This window comes from Chanos chanos, chromosome 9 (assembly GCF_902362185.1).
Source record: "Chanos chanos chromosome 9, fChaCha1.1, whole genome shotgun sequence".
In the NCBI taxonomy this organism is placed as follows: domain Eukaryota; kingdom Metazoa; phylum Chordata; class Actinopteri; order Gonorynchiformes; family Chanidae; genus Chanos; species Chanos chanos.
In genome coordinates, this window is record NC_044503.1 from 13708102 (window position 1) to 13723947 (window position 15846).

At 37.0% G+C, this 15846-nt stretch overlaps 1 protein-coding gene and 1 non-coding gene across 2 annotated transcripts; both read left to right on the forward strand.

The window, feature by feature from the left end:
• The first annotated feature begins 6066 nt into the window (after positions 1-6066).
• On the forward strand, positions 6067-6138 carry trnag-ucc (transfer RNA glycine (anticodon UCC)). Its single transcript has one exon. It is a non-coding gene; the product is annotated as a tRNA-Gly (tRNA).
• Positions 6139-7142: 1004 nt separating this feature from the next.
• On the forward strand, positions 7143-10083 carry LOC115821395 (pepsin A-like). Its single transcript, XM_030785222.1, has 9 exons — positions 7143-7195; positions 7357-7498; positions 7824-7941; positions 8692-8810; positions 9001-9200; positions 9299-9412; positions 9516-9660; positions 9738-9836; positions 9937-10083. Exons 1-9 carry the CDS (start codon positions 7143-7145, stop codon positions 10081-10083), a joined length of 1137 nt encoding a protein of 378 aa, XP_030641082.1.
• The last annotated feature ends 5763 nt before the right edge of the window (positions 10084-15846 follow it).

The following is a 15846-nucleotide window of genomic DNA, read 5'->3' on the forward strand; positions in this document are numbered from 1 at the left end:
ACTGCTTCGTTGTATTTTTTTTTTTTTTGAGAAAACATCAGCTATAAAAAACAATGTTTTTGACAGGTCGTCCATTTTTCAAAGCTGCATCCTTATTTGTGCTAGATTTCGAGCCACGGACTTGTATGCGTGACAAATTGCACAGTAATTATGATTTCTGAACTCGGAAATAGGATCTTACAATAAGCATTTGAAGACAGCATGTAAATCAATGCAGGCGGGCGTCCTCTGATAGGATAGCTACTGTCCTGTCGCGCTACAGAGTGCATGCGCGCATTGGAAACGTGTTTGATGGATGCAAACAAAAATGTGCTCCTGCTTTGACCTATCTCATTAAAAAGAAGCTTTAAAAAAAGCTTTAGCAAAGAAACCGCGATCACGTCAAAAAAATCGCTGTTAAATAATTATGAAGTAATTGTAACAGACAAATATGTCAGATATTACGTACAATAATTTTTACAATGTAAGATTTATGTATTTATGAACTATTTATAAGATAGTTACAGTACAGCTGGAATGAGGGGAAACTATTATGAGCTCCTGTCACTCGTAAAATGGTGGTTTCTGAAAGTACTTTTTAGTTTGCCATATATGACCTTTTCTTTAAAAATGTTTGTAAAGAAAAAAAAAGTTAGTTTATATGTAACATAACAGCAAAAGATTACATATTATCAAAACCAATGGGGAAATTTGTTGAGAATAATAAGTATCAGCAGTGACATTGGAGATGATTCGAACAACTGAACAGCCTCAAAATCCTCCTGATACACGTCAGTCGCCAAAGAAAAAATGAAGCCTTGTTTTTTTAAATATATATTGTTTTTTAATTATTATTTTTATATCCATATCTATTTTAGCCTTAAACCTTGTCAGACTCAGTTTTCTTCACTCTTGTTCCTGCTGAGAGGACAGTCTAAGTCTTGCAGTGATGTTGCATATTTGGGTGTGTGACCTTCCTTTTAATGGTTATATAAAGCCTTTTTTTTTTTACAATTAAAAGAGACTGCTTATAAAATGTTCTCTGTGATTCATTGACCCTTTTCTGTCACTTCATACACCTGAAAGTGTTAGAGAAGGTTCATGGACAGAGCCTGAGAGAAAATTTAATCAGAATTGTTGAGGGACATAGATTTGTCACATGGGAAGGAATGCAGTAACAGTGATTGGGGAAGAATGATAAGATATTCAGTGTTATGTTATGGTAAGGTTAAAATGTTAAGGTCATGAAGGATGTCCAACTGCGTGAAAAAATGAACAAATAAATGCCCTTATTTTGATCTCGGCATCACCAGTTCATGGATACAAAACCAAGTTCACAGCCAGCTACTGAGAAGAGGTGGGAAGGGTATGCACTAATTTCTTGAACCTCAAATGATTTTAAATGAGAATATGATTTATGGGTTTATTTATTCAGGCACAATGAGGTGTTTTAAATGACCTAGATGGCATTTTCTCCCTTAATGCAAACAACAAATGTTGGACATCTCAGTTAGATGCTAGTGTGAGAGGGCATAGTGCAGTCCACTGACCACAAAAGGTTGATGACAGAAAGTTACATTGCAGTTCACCAATCAGAGAGGGCTGATGACAAGAACGCATCCAGATGGTGAAGGGTTAGATGAATCAATGGCATGATTTTCTTAGCAAATTAATAATAATAATAATAATATTAAAAATAATAATAATAATATTAATAATAATAATAAAGAACTCATTCATTGTAAAATAGTATGAAATCAAAGTCAAATGAACTTTATTTCAGTAAATGTCAGGATGACATCAGAGAGGACATCTTTGCATCCTGGATTCAGGTACTGAGAGGACTGAAGAAACAGAATTTCTTTGATCCTTAGATGTGAAATTTTCACTTTATCTAATTTCCATAGTCCTGTTGTCCACTACAGTCTTTGCTAGCTAAAAAGAAATGGTAACCAAACAGAACTGCATATTTTGTTAATACAAAAAGGTGGTGACTTTTCACATACAAATTCATTATTTTGAAACATAAGATATTACTTGAAGAGCTGAAAGCATGTTGTCACCTTTCTTTCAGCAGCGAAAGGGAGGCGCCATGACATTATTTCTAAACTGAGTGTTCTACCGGTGTAAAGAAAATCAGCATAATTTCGTTAAAAACATGTGATGCATTGTCTTTTACCTCAGTGTGCTTCTACGGCAGAGAACAAAGAAACAGAAAATATTCAAAATCAACCATTGTGTTTTAGTTCAAAGGACACAGACAAACCAATAGCAAACAAAGAGAAAATTTAAAGTGACTGCTACATGTGCATCATCGCAAATAAAATTTGTTTTAACCGTAAAGAAGCTTTGCTATGGTTATAAGATAACACATGACATCATATCTACTCTGGTGAGTCAACTTACAAGATTGTTCTACATCATGCTGTACTGAAACATGACACTGAATACTGGGGAGTGAGCTGCAGGAGAGAAAGGTATGGTATTCATTTTGGTGTTTACTAACACAGCAGTCAAGTACATTATTAGCTTCAAGTTCACATTCTCCGCTAAACAGTAATAAATGCAGTATTTTGGTGCAAGCTGGCATTTGTTTGCAATTTTCTTTATAATACACCAAAGACATGTAGACAGTGTTCGAATGACAATTTTTAAAACAGGTTTGATAAAACTGCTGCTTTTGCTGCTGGGCGGAGTTAGCTTGACCTTACACAAACCTATGGCAGTTGGCATTGCAGTTAAGGAGCCATGCATGTCTGTGTGCATGCACAAGAGCCTTACCTGCAAGAATTGCTTTGGGGAGCTGGATCTTCTGTCCAGCAACCCTCACAGAGAAGTCAGTGAACTATGATCCCCAACTTCACCAATTATGGTCTGCAATTTCACCAACTAGTGTGGACTTGGGAACCTTTGATAGTACATCAAGCTCACCTAGATAAGTGCGCAACATAGTCCTAATTAATCACTCATATTCAATATTTATAATCACAAAGGTTTAATCAAGAAGCTTATTCATATTAATGTCACGTTTGCCAGAGTCTTGTGCCACAGTTGTCTACTCTAAAGAAACAATAAGCCAGACTAATCAATCACTATTAGATACTGATAAACCTTCCCTGTGCTTGTGCTGTTTTGTTCAGATACATTCACGTTCAGTGGCAGTCATAAGCCAAAAAGCGAAAATAAGTCTTATGATCCAGAGCTTTACTATTTTATTGTGTTGTTGTCATGTTCTTGTATATGCTCATGTGCTCCCTCTTAGCAAAGCTATTAATATCAATTAGAAACAAATATTCATCTGCAAATTTGAAAAATCAAACCACCTAAATAAAAGTTTATAATTGGCACCTGATATGCCTTTTAGTACACTATTTAGGTTGTCAGGAGTAAATTAAATCAATAACTTACTTGTAACAATAGCTGATTTTAAAGAATACTTAGGCTGTTCCAGGTGTGAAAGCAAACTGATAATAGTATCACTCGCCAGGGGAAAATCAGTGCAGCACCGGGAGCGCCCCCTGACGTCAAAGAGTGATATTACAGGCATTCAGCCATGGATAGAACATTGCTGGAATACAGAGCACTTCCAATGAAAATCTTATCGGCTTTTCCTCTTTCTGATACCAAAGCGAGAACATTGTGACCTAACAATGCACAAACATCTTTATCTGAAAGTTACAGACAAAAGAAACATGTGAGAACTCTCAAAAGATTTAAGACCAGTTCTCCATCTGGTTTCTTGTATTAACTGTCATAGGAGAAAATTCCCAGCTTTCTCAGGTCTATAATTTATGGTGGTGAGCATCAGAAGTAGCCCAGAGCTCTCACTTTATCCATGGTCAGCCTAGTGGTGGTCAAACTGAGGTTTACCTCACAGAAGATGGTCGATTTGTCATGAGGCAGCAGCTCTTTGGCTTCATCTATCAGGATGTCATGAGGAATGAACTTGAAGAAGTTGAACTCACTGCCAAAATCAAAGTCAGCCATTTCTAAATGTCCTGTGAATGCAGCAACACATCATTTTCTCATTCGTTCTCTCCTCTGTTGATATGTAGCAGACGTTTCGTCATAAAATGCCCCCGTAATGAATTGTCAGTGACATTGCATCATTAAGGGTGTTGCAACAACTTTGTTCTAAAATCATTTGGACAAATAAAAGTAAAGACTTTTAAAATGTATTATTTTAAAAATAATATCTCTCAGGAAGGGATCACCCCTTTTATAAGGTATCACACTCAGCTACAACACACACACACACACACACACACACACACACACACACATTATATCGTTAAATTAATCAAAACGCATACCACAGCTTTGGAAGAAATTTCTGAACTCCATCCTTATTTTATCATTATTTCCAATTCTAGCACCCACATATTTCTATGTGAAAAAAAAAAAAAACTGGCAATAATTAATGAATGGTACGGAATGAATATTCAAAACTAGACCCCTGAGGAACATTCCTGTGAGACAGCCTTTTCTTATTCCTGCCTGCGTACAGAAGGCGACGAAGGAAAGTTAAGATTACACATTTAACTTTTATTTTGTCACAAAATAATGTGTCCAGAACACAGAGGACAACACATACAAATGAGGTAAAGCAGTTATCATAATACATATATAGTTCAGATATTAAGACTGGAATGAGATGCTGTACTATTGAGCGGTGTATGCTTATTACACACACCAACATTCATCCATACAAATCAGTGGAAGTGGGGACCTGTAGTGACCTACAGCTGCAATAATGTATTATGAAAATTATGCTATGTAAGCCAACATACATAGGGAAGAAAAAAATGTCCACAGCAACATCTGTTATGTATCCTCTGTTTATCTTAATTATCTTCCAGTAACCATCTTTCCTTCATTCCATATCATTTTACATTTAGCACAAGCAAACAGTTGGCTGATGCACTATTCATGAGCAGTAGCTTTCATATCAGTTTGTATGTACCATACAGGGACTTGTCTTTTGTATGTGTGGATGGAAGTTTCTCTGGCGAGTATGCAGAGCTCCATATTACAGCCCCTCATGCCAGTTTTGATGTCTTTACCATAAAGCTTTTACATAATGACATGAAAAGTGTCAATTATGATTAAACAAAAATGGTCTATGTGGGGTTTTAATTTTATGTATATTTAATCTTCTTAACATGTAACATGTTTGTAAATCTATTGTTTAACGAAAACTTGAATGTTACAAGCAAGGAATACTTTTCAGAAGTTGTTTCAAATATGAGTAGAATAATGAAAATATTACGTACAAGATGGTCTAGCATATTTAATGTCAACTATGACTAAATACAAATAAAACTTGGACACTTGCAGTATTTCCCCTGAGAATGACTACACCAGGGGCTGTGAGTTTTGAAATTTTCATTAGTTTTTATTTTTATTTAGTCATTTAGTTTGGTCTTTGATTTCAGTTTAGTTTTAGTTAGTTTTTTACAAGTGCAGAAACAGTTTTAGTTTTATTTTGAGGAATAGACTAGTTTTAGTTTTGTTTTTAATTAGTTTTAGTTTTTCATGTATTATGAGGAAAACCTTGATTTATAGAAGCTGAAAAAGGAATAAAGAAAACGAAACGTGACAAATAGGAAAATAAAGATGATTTTACCTGAGATTATATTTTGTTTCAGTTCATGTTGCATTATTCATTGCAGTTTTTATTTAGTTTTTGTCTTTTTGAAAACTGTCGCCTATTTTTATTTCAGTCAACGAAATTCAGTTAACGAAATTATTTTTGCTAGTTTTAGTTTTAGTCTTAGTTTTCGTTAACTATAATAACTCTGGTTGTGAGCAGACAGTTTCCATTCTTCATTTAGTTTAACGGAGGTCAGACATTACTACAAAAAAAAATGCACATCAAATCAAAAAGTTGTTTTCATTAAATGGGTGTCAATCATAATAGCATGATCTCTTCAAAGCACAAATCTCAACAAGAAACTCAGAAAGATTCACTGATACACCTCAAAGAAACATTTCTGACTTTGAAAGGTCCTGCTTTGTGGACTAATGATGAAAACATATAGCCAATAAAAGGGACCATTGTTGCTAACATATAAAGGACAAAAGTGAGCGTTGGTGGTATAGTGGTTAGCATAGCTGCCTTCCAAGCAGTTGACCCGGGTTCGATTCCCGGCTAACGCATGCATTTGCTTTTGTAGCAACCCGTGGCCTAAAGGTTAGAGAAGCTTGTAAAAGAAAGGGTGCCGGTTCGATTCCCAAGACCAGCAGGAAAAAAAAAATCCACAGCAAGGCACCTAACTCAACTGCTCCCTGGGCGCTGCAGCCTGTGACCTGGTTGCCTACTGCTCCGGGTATGTGCGTGCTCACAGCTTGACTGGGTTAAATGCAGAGTCCGAATTTCCCCTCGGGGATGTATGGAGGGTAACTTAACACCAAAAAGCTCTTCAGGTCTTTGTCGAATGTCAGCATCTGGAGATAGTTAATAAAACTATTAAAACTATTTTACTTGTTTTACTGTTTACTTTCCAGACTTGTATGTGCATGTGTGTGAGAAAGTGTTGATTTCTGCATATTGCAGTGAGTGTGTATGTGTTTGAGGATAGCTTTATGAAACTCACTACAAGAGTATCCAATAATGGGTTGCATTTTTCATCCACAAATATTTCAGGTTTTTTGTTAGCAAGAAAAAGATCTTTAAAAAGCAGGATTTTTCTATTTATATTACTCATTTGTTATGTACGAAAGTTTCCACTGATGATTCCCATGAATGTGATGTACGTCACAGCATTCTCTGGTGAGTTCTCTGATAGTTCTTCAGTTTTGCGTGAGATGGCTTCACCTTAAGCAAATGAGATTGCTTGGCACTGGATATGAATTGTAGCACATATCAAATGTAAACATGATCCAGTACGCAGACTTTTACACAGAGAAAGAAAGAAAGAAAGTATTCAGTCAGTGTTTACAATCCAAAGCCTTTGTGGCAAGATATCAACAACACTGTTGGGAAACTTATGATGGCAGTGTTTCAGATGGTTATTTACACTCTGACCTCATCTGCCATTTTATCCCATTGATAAGGGTTTACATAGAAAGGAACAAAAGGCACTCTAGTATTTAAAATGCAAGGGTCTTGGGATGCTCTCTACAACTGTTCCAGTCTGACTGAACAACTCTGAGCTGCAAGAATGAAGTGCACAATCGTCCTCTGTGCTTTGTTGGCACTTGCTGAATGCATAAGGTAAGTAATCACTTCCCCAGAAAGGACATTGTCATATTGGAGGTGTTTTCTGCTCATGAAAAGTGTTTGCCAGCCAGTGTGTCATGAATGCTGATGATTTTGGCTCCATTCTGACCGAGTCTAATAAAAACTTCTTTTTCTCTTCATCTCTTCTGCTGCAGGATTCCTCTAATAAGAGGCAAAACAGCCCGAGAAATGCTGAAAGAAAGGGGTTTGTGGGAAGAGTACAGGAAGAAATTTCCATACAGCCCCATGGTTAAGTTCATGCTGAGTGGTAAAGAGATGATGACCAATGATGCTGACGTGAGTGTGCTAGAATTCATGCAAACTAATGAAACTCTCCTTGATTAGCTCTTGTAGTGGTTTAAAATTTCATCCATCACAATAGTGCAATACCTGTTGACATGCCAAATATATGCAGTGATTTTTCTTAGATGAAAAGCAAGTGCATGAAAAGTTTTACATTTACATTTATTCATTTGTCAGATGCTTTTATCCAGAGGAAATTACATGATGAGTACATACAATACATGCAAAGACAAGCTATGGTTTAACTATGCTGAATGAAAAGCTTTAATAGACTCTGTCCCTTATAGGAAAGTTATATATCCATGTTTTGTTTCTACAGTTGGCTTATTATGGTGTCATCTCTCTCGGGACTCCACCTCAGAGTTTCAAAGTGGTCTTTGATACGGGCTCTTCCAACCTGTGGGTGCCTTCCATTTACTGCTCCAGCGAAGCCTGCAGTGAGTGCTGAATTTTGTGGATATTTATCATTCCTGATGACTGCATTTGAAATAATCTAATGTATAACAATTATAAATATTACTGATGATAATTTAGGGTGACTGGTGGAATTTCCCAAATAGCATTGCGAGTTTAAATTTGTAATAATTAGGATCTGAAACAAGTCATGAACTTTATTCAAGCAGAAGTGGTTGACTGCGAAATGAGATGATGTTTAAAATATAATAAAAATGGATAAAAACCAAGAAAGCTCAAATGCGGTTGCAACAACAGATTAATCATAATGTCAAATAAATGAAGGCAGATAAGGTAACTATGAGTTATAGGCGCCTAGCAAAACTATTGCCACTCTGGCGAGCTACGACAGAGATTATTAATGAGAGACTGAGACAAAATGAGATAAAAATCTCTGACATGAAGCAGGTTTCTCAGTCATACTAGCTTGTACTATCAAGTGGATTTATTCTAACAATAACTTTAAAAGTAGACTAAACAGTGAAACACATATAATCTAAATCATACTATAAAACATACCATCTGAGGAATTTATAAGGCATTTATAAAGGCATTTATAACAAATAGCACTTAAAAAGCTGACCGATGTAGATCTCAACTCCTCCTTATGTGTGTGAGTGCTGTTGGTGAGGAAGGTTACTTCCTTTTATCCTTTGGTTACATCAATGGTATAAAACTTAATCATTAAGGTACAGAGAACATGTAAGTGTAGTATGTTGCATTATTTTTCTCAGAGAACCATGCCCAGTTCCACCCTCAGTCCTCCAGTACTTTCAAGTGGGCCTCTCAGTCCGTTTCTATTCAGTATGGCACTGGTAGTATGACTGGTAATCTTGGATATGACACTCTAACGGTAAGTAAACAAGAAATGATCATTTGGTATGGCTTACCATCAAATCCAAGTAAATACTATAATTCTTAATCTGTTACTGTGGACACAGAAAGCAGTTGCTAATGAAAGCGTGACATGCAGTGGCAGTTGGAAAAGTTACAAAAACATTGTAACGTAACCAGTGATGCTCTACTCACCTCTCATGTCTCAGGTTGGTGGGATCACCGTGCCCAATCAGATCTTTGGGCTGAGCACAACTGAGGCTCCTTTCATGGCCACCATGCAGGCTGATGGCATCCTGGGCCTGGCCTTCCCTTCCATCTCAGCATCTAGAGCCACACCTGTCTTTGACAACATGATGAATCAGAACCTGGTCTCCCAGAAACTCTTCTCTGTCTACCTGAGCAAGAAGTTAGATTGTATTTTTCTGTCATTTCCTCAGAGCCTTCCTTAATCATGAACATGTTTGTCAACTCCAATACTGAGTCTTATTTTCTTCATTCCAACAGCGATGACGCTGGCAGTTTTGTCCTTTTTGGTGAAACGGACAGCTCCTACTACAGTGGAAGCATAACGTGGGTCCCTCTGTCATCTGAAACCTACTGGCAGGTTAAAATGGACAGGTAAGAGACTTAGGGTGGACTGATTAATAAACCCTTACTTTAAAGGCAGCAAACAACAGATAAATCAACTGGGCTAGTTTTTACCAAAGTGCTTTTTTTCCAGTGTTACTATTAATGGGGGAGCTGCTGGTTGTGCCGGTGGTTGCCAGGCTATCCTTGACACAGGGACGTCCCTCATCGTGGTTCCCAGCACTGATTTCAATAACGTTGTCTCTAAGATTGGTGCCACCATGGATGAATATGGAGATGTAAGTGACCAGGGTGATTGACTTTTGCCCCTATTTGTTACTCTACCTACATTAATACATCATTTTAAATACCACAGGCCAACGTGGACTGCAACAAAATTGACAGCATGCCCTCTGTGACTTTCAATCTTAACGGGAAAAGTTTCACCGTCCCTCCCTCTGCTTATGTGTCACAGGTGAGTACACTTGATGTTAGAAGGAACGTTTTATACTTCGGAGTTTTGGGATGCCCCTGTTCTACATGAAATGTTTTACTGATCCTTTTTCTTCTCCCAGACTAAGTATGGCTGCCGGGCTGGCTTTGGAAATGGTGGCTCTCAACAACTGTGGATCTTGGGTGATGTTTTCCTCCGTCAGTTCTATGTTATCTTTGATAGACAATACAACCAAGTAGCTCTGGCTCCTACAGTCGCAAAACAGTAATGCGTCATCACTGATCTAACAGAATATTTGCTCTTCTTAGCAGAAACTATGGCAGAATTTTTAAAGTGATTTAGAATGCAACAGAAATTGTTTGGTGTCTGAGTGGGTTTTTTTCTTTTTTTAATCATGTCTACGTTTGTCATTTGGTCATGGTGATACAAAAAATGATGTCGAGGAATGATGAGACCTGTTTTTTACCATTACCATTAGACATTGTGGATACAATCTGTGATTAATATGGGTGCATCTAATATCTTAATGTTTATGATCCAATCTACAAAAATCACATTTTGTGTGTAAGCTTATTTATAGCTGCTTTGAACTTACATTCTCCAAAAATCTGAAAGACTGAAAGAAATGAAAGATTTGGGTTATAAAGTTCTTAGTTGCATATTAAAAGCTATAAGTGATTCTCAGAATGCTGGTGTTAGAGTAGTAAACAGAACACAAACCAATTAGAGCACAAGTTGACTTGATTTATGGAACTGTAGATCCATGAAGTTTATTCCTACACAGACCACGGTTTCACTAAGAGTTCTGTTCTAATGAGTCGAACACTGCAGTCTCATTTAATATATCTTCTGTAACTGACACCAAAAGCACCTCATTAATATATGTTGTGTTGAAGCATTGCTGGACTAATCACTGGTTTAAGAATTACAGCTGCACTCAGAAAAATGAAAACTGATGTTTGTATGATTAAAGCAAATGAATCAAATAAATAACTTGCAAATACATAACTTGCAGTCGTGAATTTCCATGTATTACTTGAAATGTTATAGTTGAAAGAGCATAAATAAGCCAATAGTTCAACCAACTAAAATCAGTCACATAAAATGGACTTTGCATGTTCTCCCTGTGTGTGTTTCCTCCAGGAACTCTGGTTTCCTCCCACAGTCCAAAGACATGCAGGTCAGGCAAATTGGAGACACTAAATTACACCCTAAGGAGTGAATGTGTTTGTCTGTGTGTCTGCCCTGCAATGAATAAGCGACCTGTCCAGGGTGTTTCCCCGTCTCTCGCTCAATGAATGCTGGGATAGCACCCCCTGCTACACTAATTAGGATACAAGGCTTGGGAAATGACCAAGTCAAAATGTCCTTGTCATGACCAAGTCAGACCAAGTAGGTTGTAAATGGTTTCAGTTAAGTCTTCAGTTTTAGCATTTATGCTAGATTAGATTTATTTGTTAAATACACATAATCCAACTGGATCACTGACAGCCAGGGGTGGACAGTAATGAAGTACATTTACTTGAGTACTGTGCTTAAGTACATTTTTCGAGTATCTGTACTTTACTTGAGTGTTATTTTTTTTTCGGAGACTTTTCTCCACTACATTTGAAAGACAAATATTGTACTTTTCACTGTTGTACTATAACGGCAGATAAAGATGATAAAGGTTCCTCACCAGAGTACCCATGGCCATATCTTAAGTCCATGTCTGGGATTTTTGAAATCAACTGGTTTTCAAGCTAATTGCTTCCCGTATGCGTTCGCGCGCTTTGTTCGCCTAGCACTTACAATCATACTCGCCGCAGCAGATATGAGATGTGACTTGAAAATCGCGATTAATATTGTGAATGTGTGCCGAATCTGGTGACAGAGGCTGACTACAACTGCTACTGTTAACACAGCATGTGAACACGTACGGAAACCAGTTGGCTTGGAAACCATTTGGGACATAACACCGGGTCCTGTGTGAATCCACTGCTGACGCATACTAATAGTTAGCTAGCGAAAATGCAGAGTAAACATTACTGACAAAAGTCCTTTCAGAAATATATGTTTTAATCTTGGCAGATAAACACAGTGCTATTAGTAAGGTCATGCGAAGGCAGTGGATTCATGTAGGACCCGGTCCCAATAAGACGAGGGGTGGTGGGGGGGGTCAAGCGGTGATGATGGTCATCCAGCTGTTTCACATTTCAGGCAATGCTATGTAGTAGAAGTAAAATTAACCTAGCCTACAACATTATGACGTGTTCATCCTTTTAAGGCCAATCTGAGTTAACCCTAGGGCCTATTTAACTGAAGCTATACACTGTTTTTTAAAGAGGAAGCATTCGATTAACCTGTGTCTCTACAGGCTTTGTAGCATATTCCACAAGCTTTTTATTCTACAAGTTCTACAAACAAGTCAGTGCATTCAGTAGGTTGTTTCAGAGTCATTAGGCTCTGTAAATGCATTGTGGCAACAATACAACAATGCGTTGACATTAAAAAGAAAATGTACTTTTGAATACTTAAGCGTTTTTAAAAGCAAGTACTCCAGTACTTTAACTCAGGTAAAAAGTGAACTGAACAACTTTTACTTGTATTGGAGTAATATTTAACCAGGAGTGTCTATACTCTGAATCAAGTAATGAAGTTGTTTACTTTGTCCACCTCTGCTGACAGCTCTAGTAACAAAGTAGCAACACTAAATTAAACTGCATTAACATTACATCAGTAAGTCAAATAAAGCCTTGTAAAAGGAACTGGAACAACATGGATGAAATTAGTTCTACCTACTCAAATAAATCAAGTTTGTCTAACCTAATCACCTTAAATTGAAGTTACCACAGTAAATTACATTCATTTAATCTGTTTTAATTTTATTAAATCAACAAAATTACTTAACTTTGAATGAACATGATTTATTTTTGTGGAAAAACTCTCCACAATTAAATGAAGTAGATTTAACTTTTTTTTTCTCAGTGTGCTATAGATCCAGTAATAATACTTCAATGAAGATATCTTCCAAGAACTTTAATGGAAAGTATAAATATGGACTTCTGTTGGAAATCTTTGTATCTGTGTGTGCATGTTTGTGTGGTTCTATAAACAAAAGATATGTAACAATAATAAGATAAATTACACGGTAATTATACAAACTACAAAAGTATACATAGGTGGCCAATAAGGTACAGAAGTATACAATTGATTGCAATCATATGTTCTACTGAATGATAATAATTTAATGAGTTTGCTCAGCAAAGATGTATGTTAACTGAAATGAAAGATCAGTATATAGATTAAAGATCTAGTAGACCAGTGCTAAGTAACATGAAATATATACACAGTTAAATTGCTTGCAATGCTACCGAACAGGGGTTTAGGTATACCTTCAACACGAGGCATGCCATAACTTTTGAAAATTATCCATACAATGACTCACTACTGGTTCAATAACAAAACTGTGGTATGCATACAATGAACTGACATACATCAATGCCACAATTTGAGCCCTTATTGCAATGCTACAGTATGCTGTCTAGCAGCTGTGTTTGAATGGTGCATTTTATATCGATTTATATAAATGATCTGAGAATGAGAATACTGAGTCTGAGAAACAGAATATCAGAGTGCACTGGATAAACTTCCAACCTTTCATCATATACGTGGCTATATGTCTATTCTGTTATGGATTTATAAATGTGACAATCACCTGTGTCTGTGCCTCTCCTTCTTGATCTTCTTATAAGACCTTCACAGACAACACTCTGTATTTTGAGCCACACTGAAAAATCATTTTTCAAGTTACTGTCTTCTACACATGCCAAATTTTTTATACTTGCTCCTTAACGTGTAGAGCATCAGAATTTGATGACACTGAAGAGTAAGCCTCACACTGCAAACTATATAAAACTGAAATATGTTTAGTTTAGTTTACCTTTTACATATTTATCTTTACAGTGTCTCAGTGCCAAAGTCAAATCCGACTGTGTTGAAAGGGAAGAATGTCCTCTGCTGGGCTTTAGTTTCTTGTCAGTCTGATAAGAACACACTTACAGATGGAAGGATAACCCCTTCACCCCCTCTTTCTAAGCCCTCAGTGTCTGATTCAGGGAGTTTAACTGGCTAAAACAAAAACCAAAAAAGTGGGACTACTTGAGGTTGACAGAGAGGGACGGAGCTGCATCAAAGTTAAAGAGCCGTGCATTTGTTTAACTTCAGACAAAATGATAAAGACTGAATTCAGTGAGTCATGTCACTCAGAATAGTAAATCCAACAATGCTGACATGCATTGTTGTTACCATTTTGGTAACATTCCTGTATGAAAAATGGTAGGTGAAAAATACAAAAATTCTGCCAATTCACAATTCTATGCTTAGAAAAAGGTCTATGCTTCTTGGAGTTGAAGAATTGAGTCCAATGTCCCTGGATGGTGCAAATGATACTGAATTTAAGCAGTCACATTTCTACTCAACTTGAAAGAGCAGGTGATTCTACAGCATTTGCATTTTAGTGTGTAGGGAAGCCGCTGCTGGCCCGAAGGCGGTAACCAATCTAACGGTCTAAGGTTTAATGCGCGGTTGTCTTATCCCGCATGCTGCTGAGAATGCTCATATGATTGAAATTACGTCTTAACTAATCTGACTGCATTTATTATTTATCAGCTAAATTTTATCAAAGTGATATTATTAATGTTATGCCTCTCTGTGAATTTACTACTTATTCGCCAAGGACTTATCTGCGTGTATGCAACCTGTCGGTAGTCAGTTTAGGGACTAAGGGAATAACCTGTCCAGTATAACTATGTTAGTTTAGTTCAGGGACTCGATGACGACCACTCACTTTAGTTCAGGGACTAAGGGAATAACCTGTCCAGTATAACTATGTTAGTTTAGTTCAGGAACTGGAGGACGACCACTCACTTTAGTTTAGAGACTAAAGGAATAACCTTTTCAGTATAACTAAGCAAGTGATTAGTCGAGCACGGTCTGTAGCTTGTGTGTTTTAGACTATCACCCAACTCTGCCATGATCTAGAATTAATCCTGCTTACTTGTTGCCTGATACTCAAACTCCTTGTAACAGCTGACATTAGTAACCTCAGAAGAAGTAATACTACAGATTAACAATTTATTATGATGCCAGGAATAAACATTACTGCGAAATTACTGTATAAATCCAATGAAATATTTAAACCACAAAACACCAGACCAAATTAGAAATAAAAATATAAAGATTTAATGCAAGTAACAATAATACAAGTTAAAAACCAAAAGTCAAAGATTTATCATACCTGGCAGGAGTGACTACACACAAGGATATGTGTGGGAGTTCTGTATACAGAAAAAGCTCAACTTTGAGTCTTTCCCTTAAATACCCATCTAGAACAGAGAAGTTACCAGCCAAATAAAAATTTGCATGTATAGTGAATGAACACATCTGAGGACCTCAGGAAGGAGATGTATAGTCACCTTTTGTGCCCCCTGACTGAAGTAGAGATACTATTCTTTATAAAAAAAAAAAAAATTGTAAAAACCTATCCTAATGTTATACAACTGAGACCCTTGTACTCCTCCCACCGAGACTATTAAAATGATAATAAACTCCTATGTGCTGACATTTTCCATTCATTAAATACATTTTACCCCTAAACCCCAATATGCTGACATCTACCACTGTGACAGCAGGTTGTCTTGTGTCCTGGAAGCAGGGGGAATAGCAAGCAAATGGTAGACAAACACTAGGAGACAGAGTTAGATTAGAATACACAGTGACTGTTCACAGGTAACACCAGATGTGTATTGCTCACTCCTATGGTTCAACCAGTTCTCAGGAACAAATGGCCTTACAAGTGCCCTTATTCAGGGGCAAATTTAACCCTGTGAGCAGTTTCCGCATTTGGTGAAGCTTGTCATGTCTACCAATGAAACTCAGCACTGAATGCATGATGCAATTGCATATAATTTCAGTTTTGACCACAGGGCTTCATTTCCCCTGGGGGTCACGTCTAGCTTTGACTCCATGATGATGGGACTGCTCCAGGAAC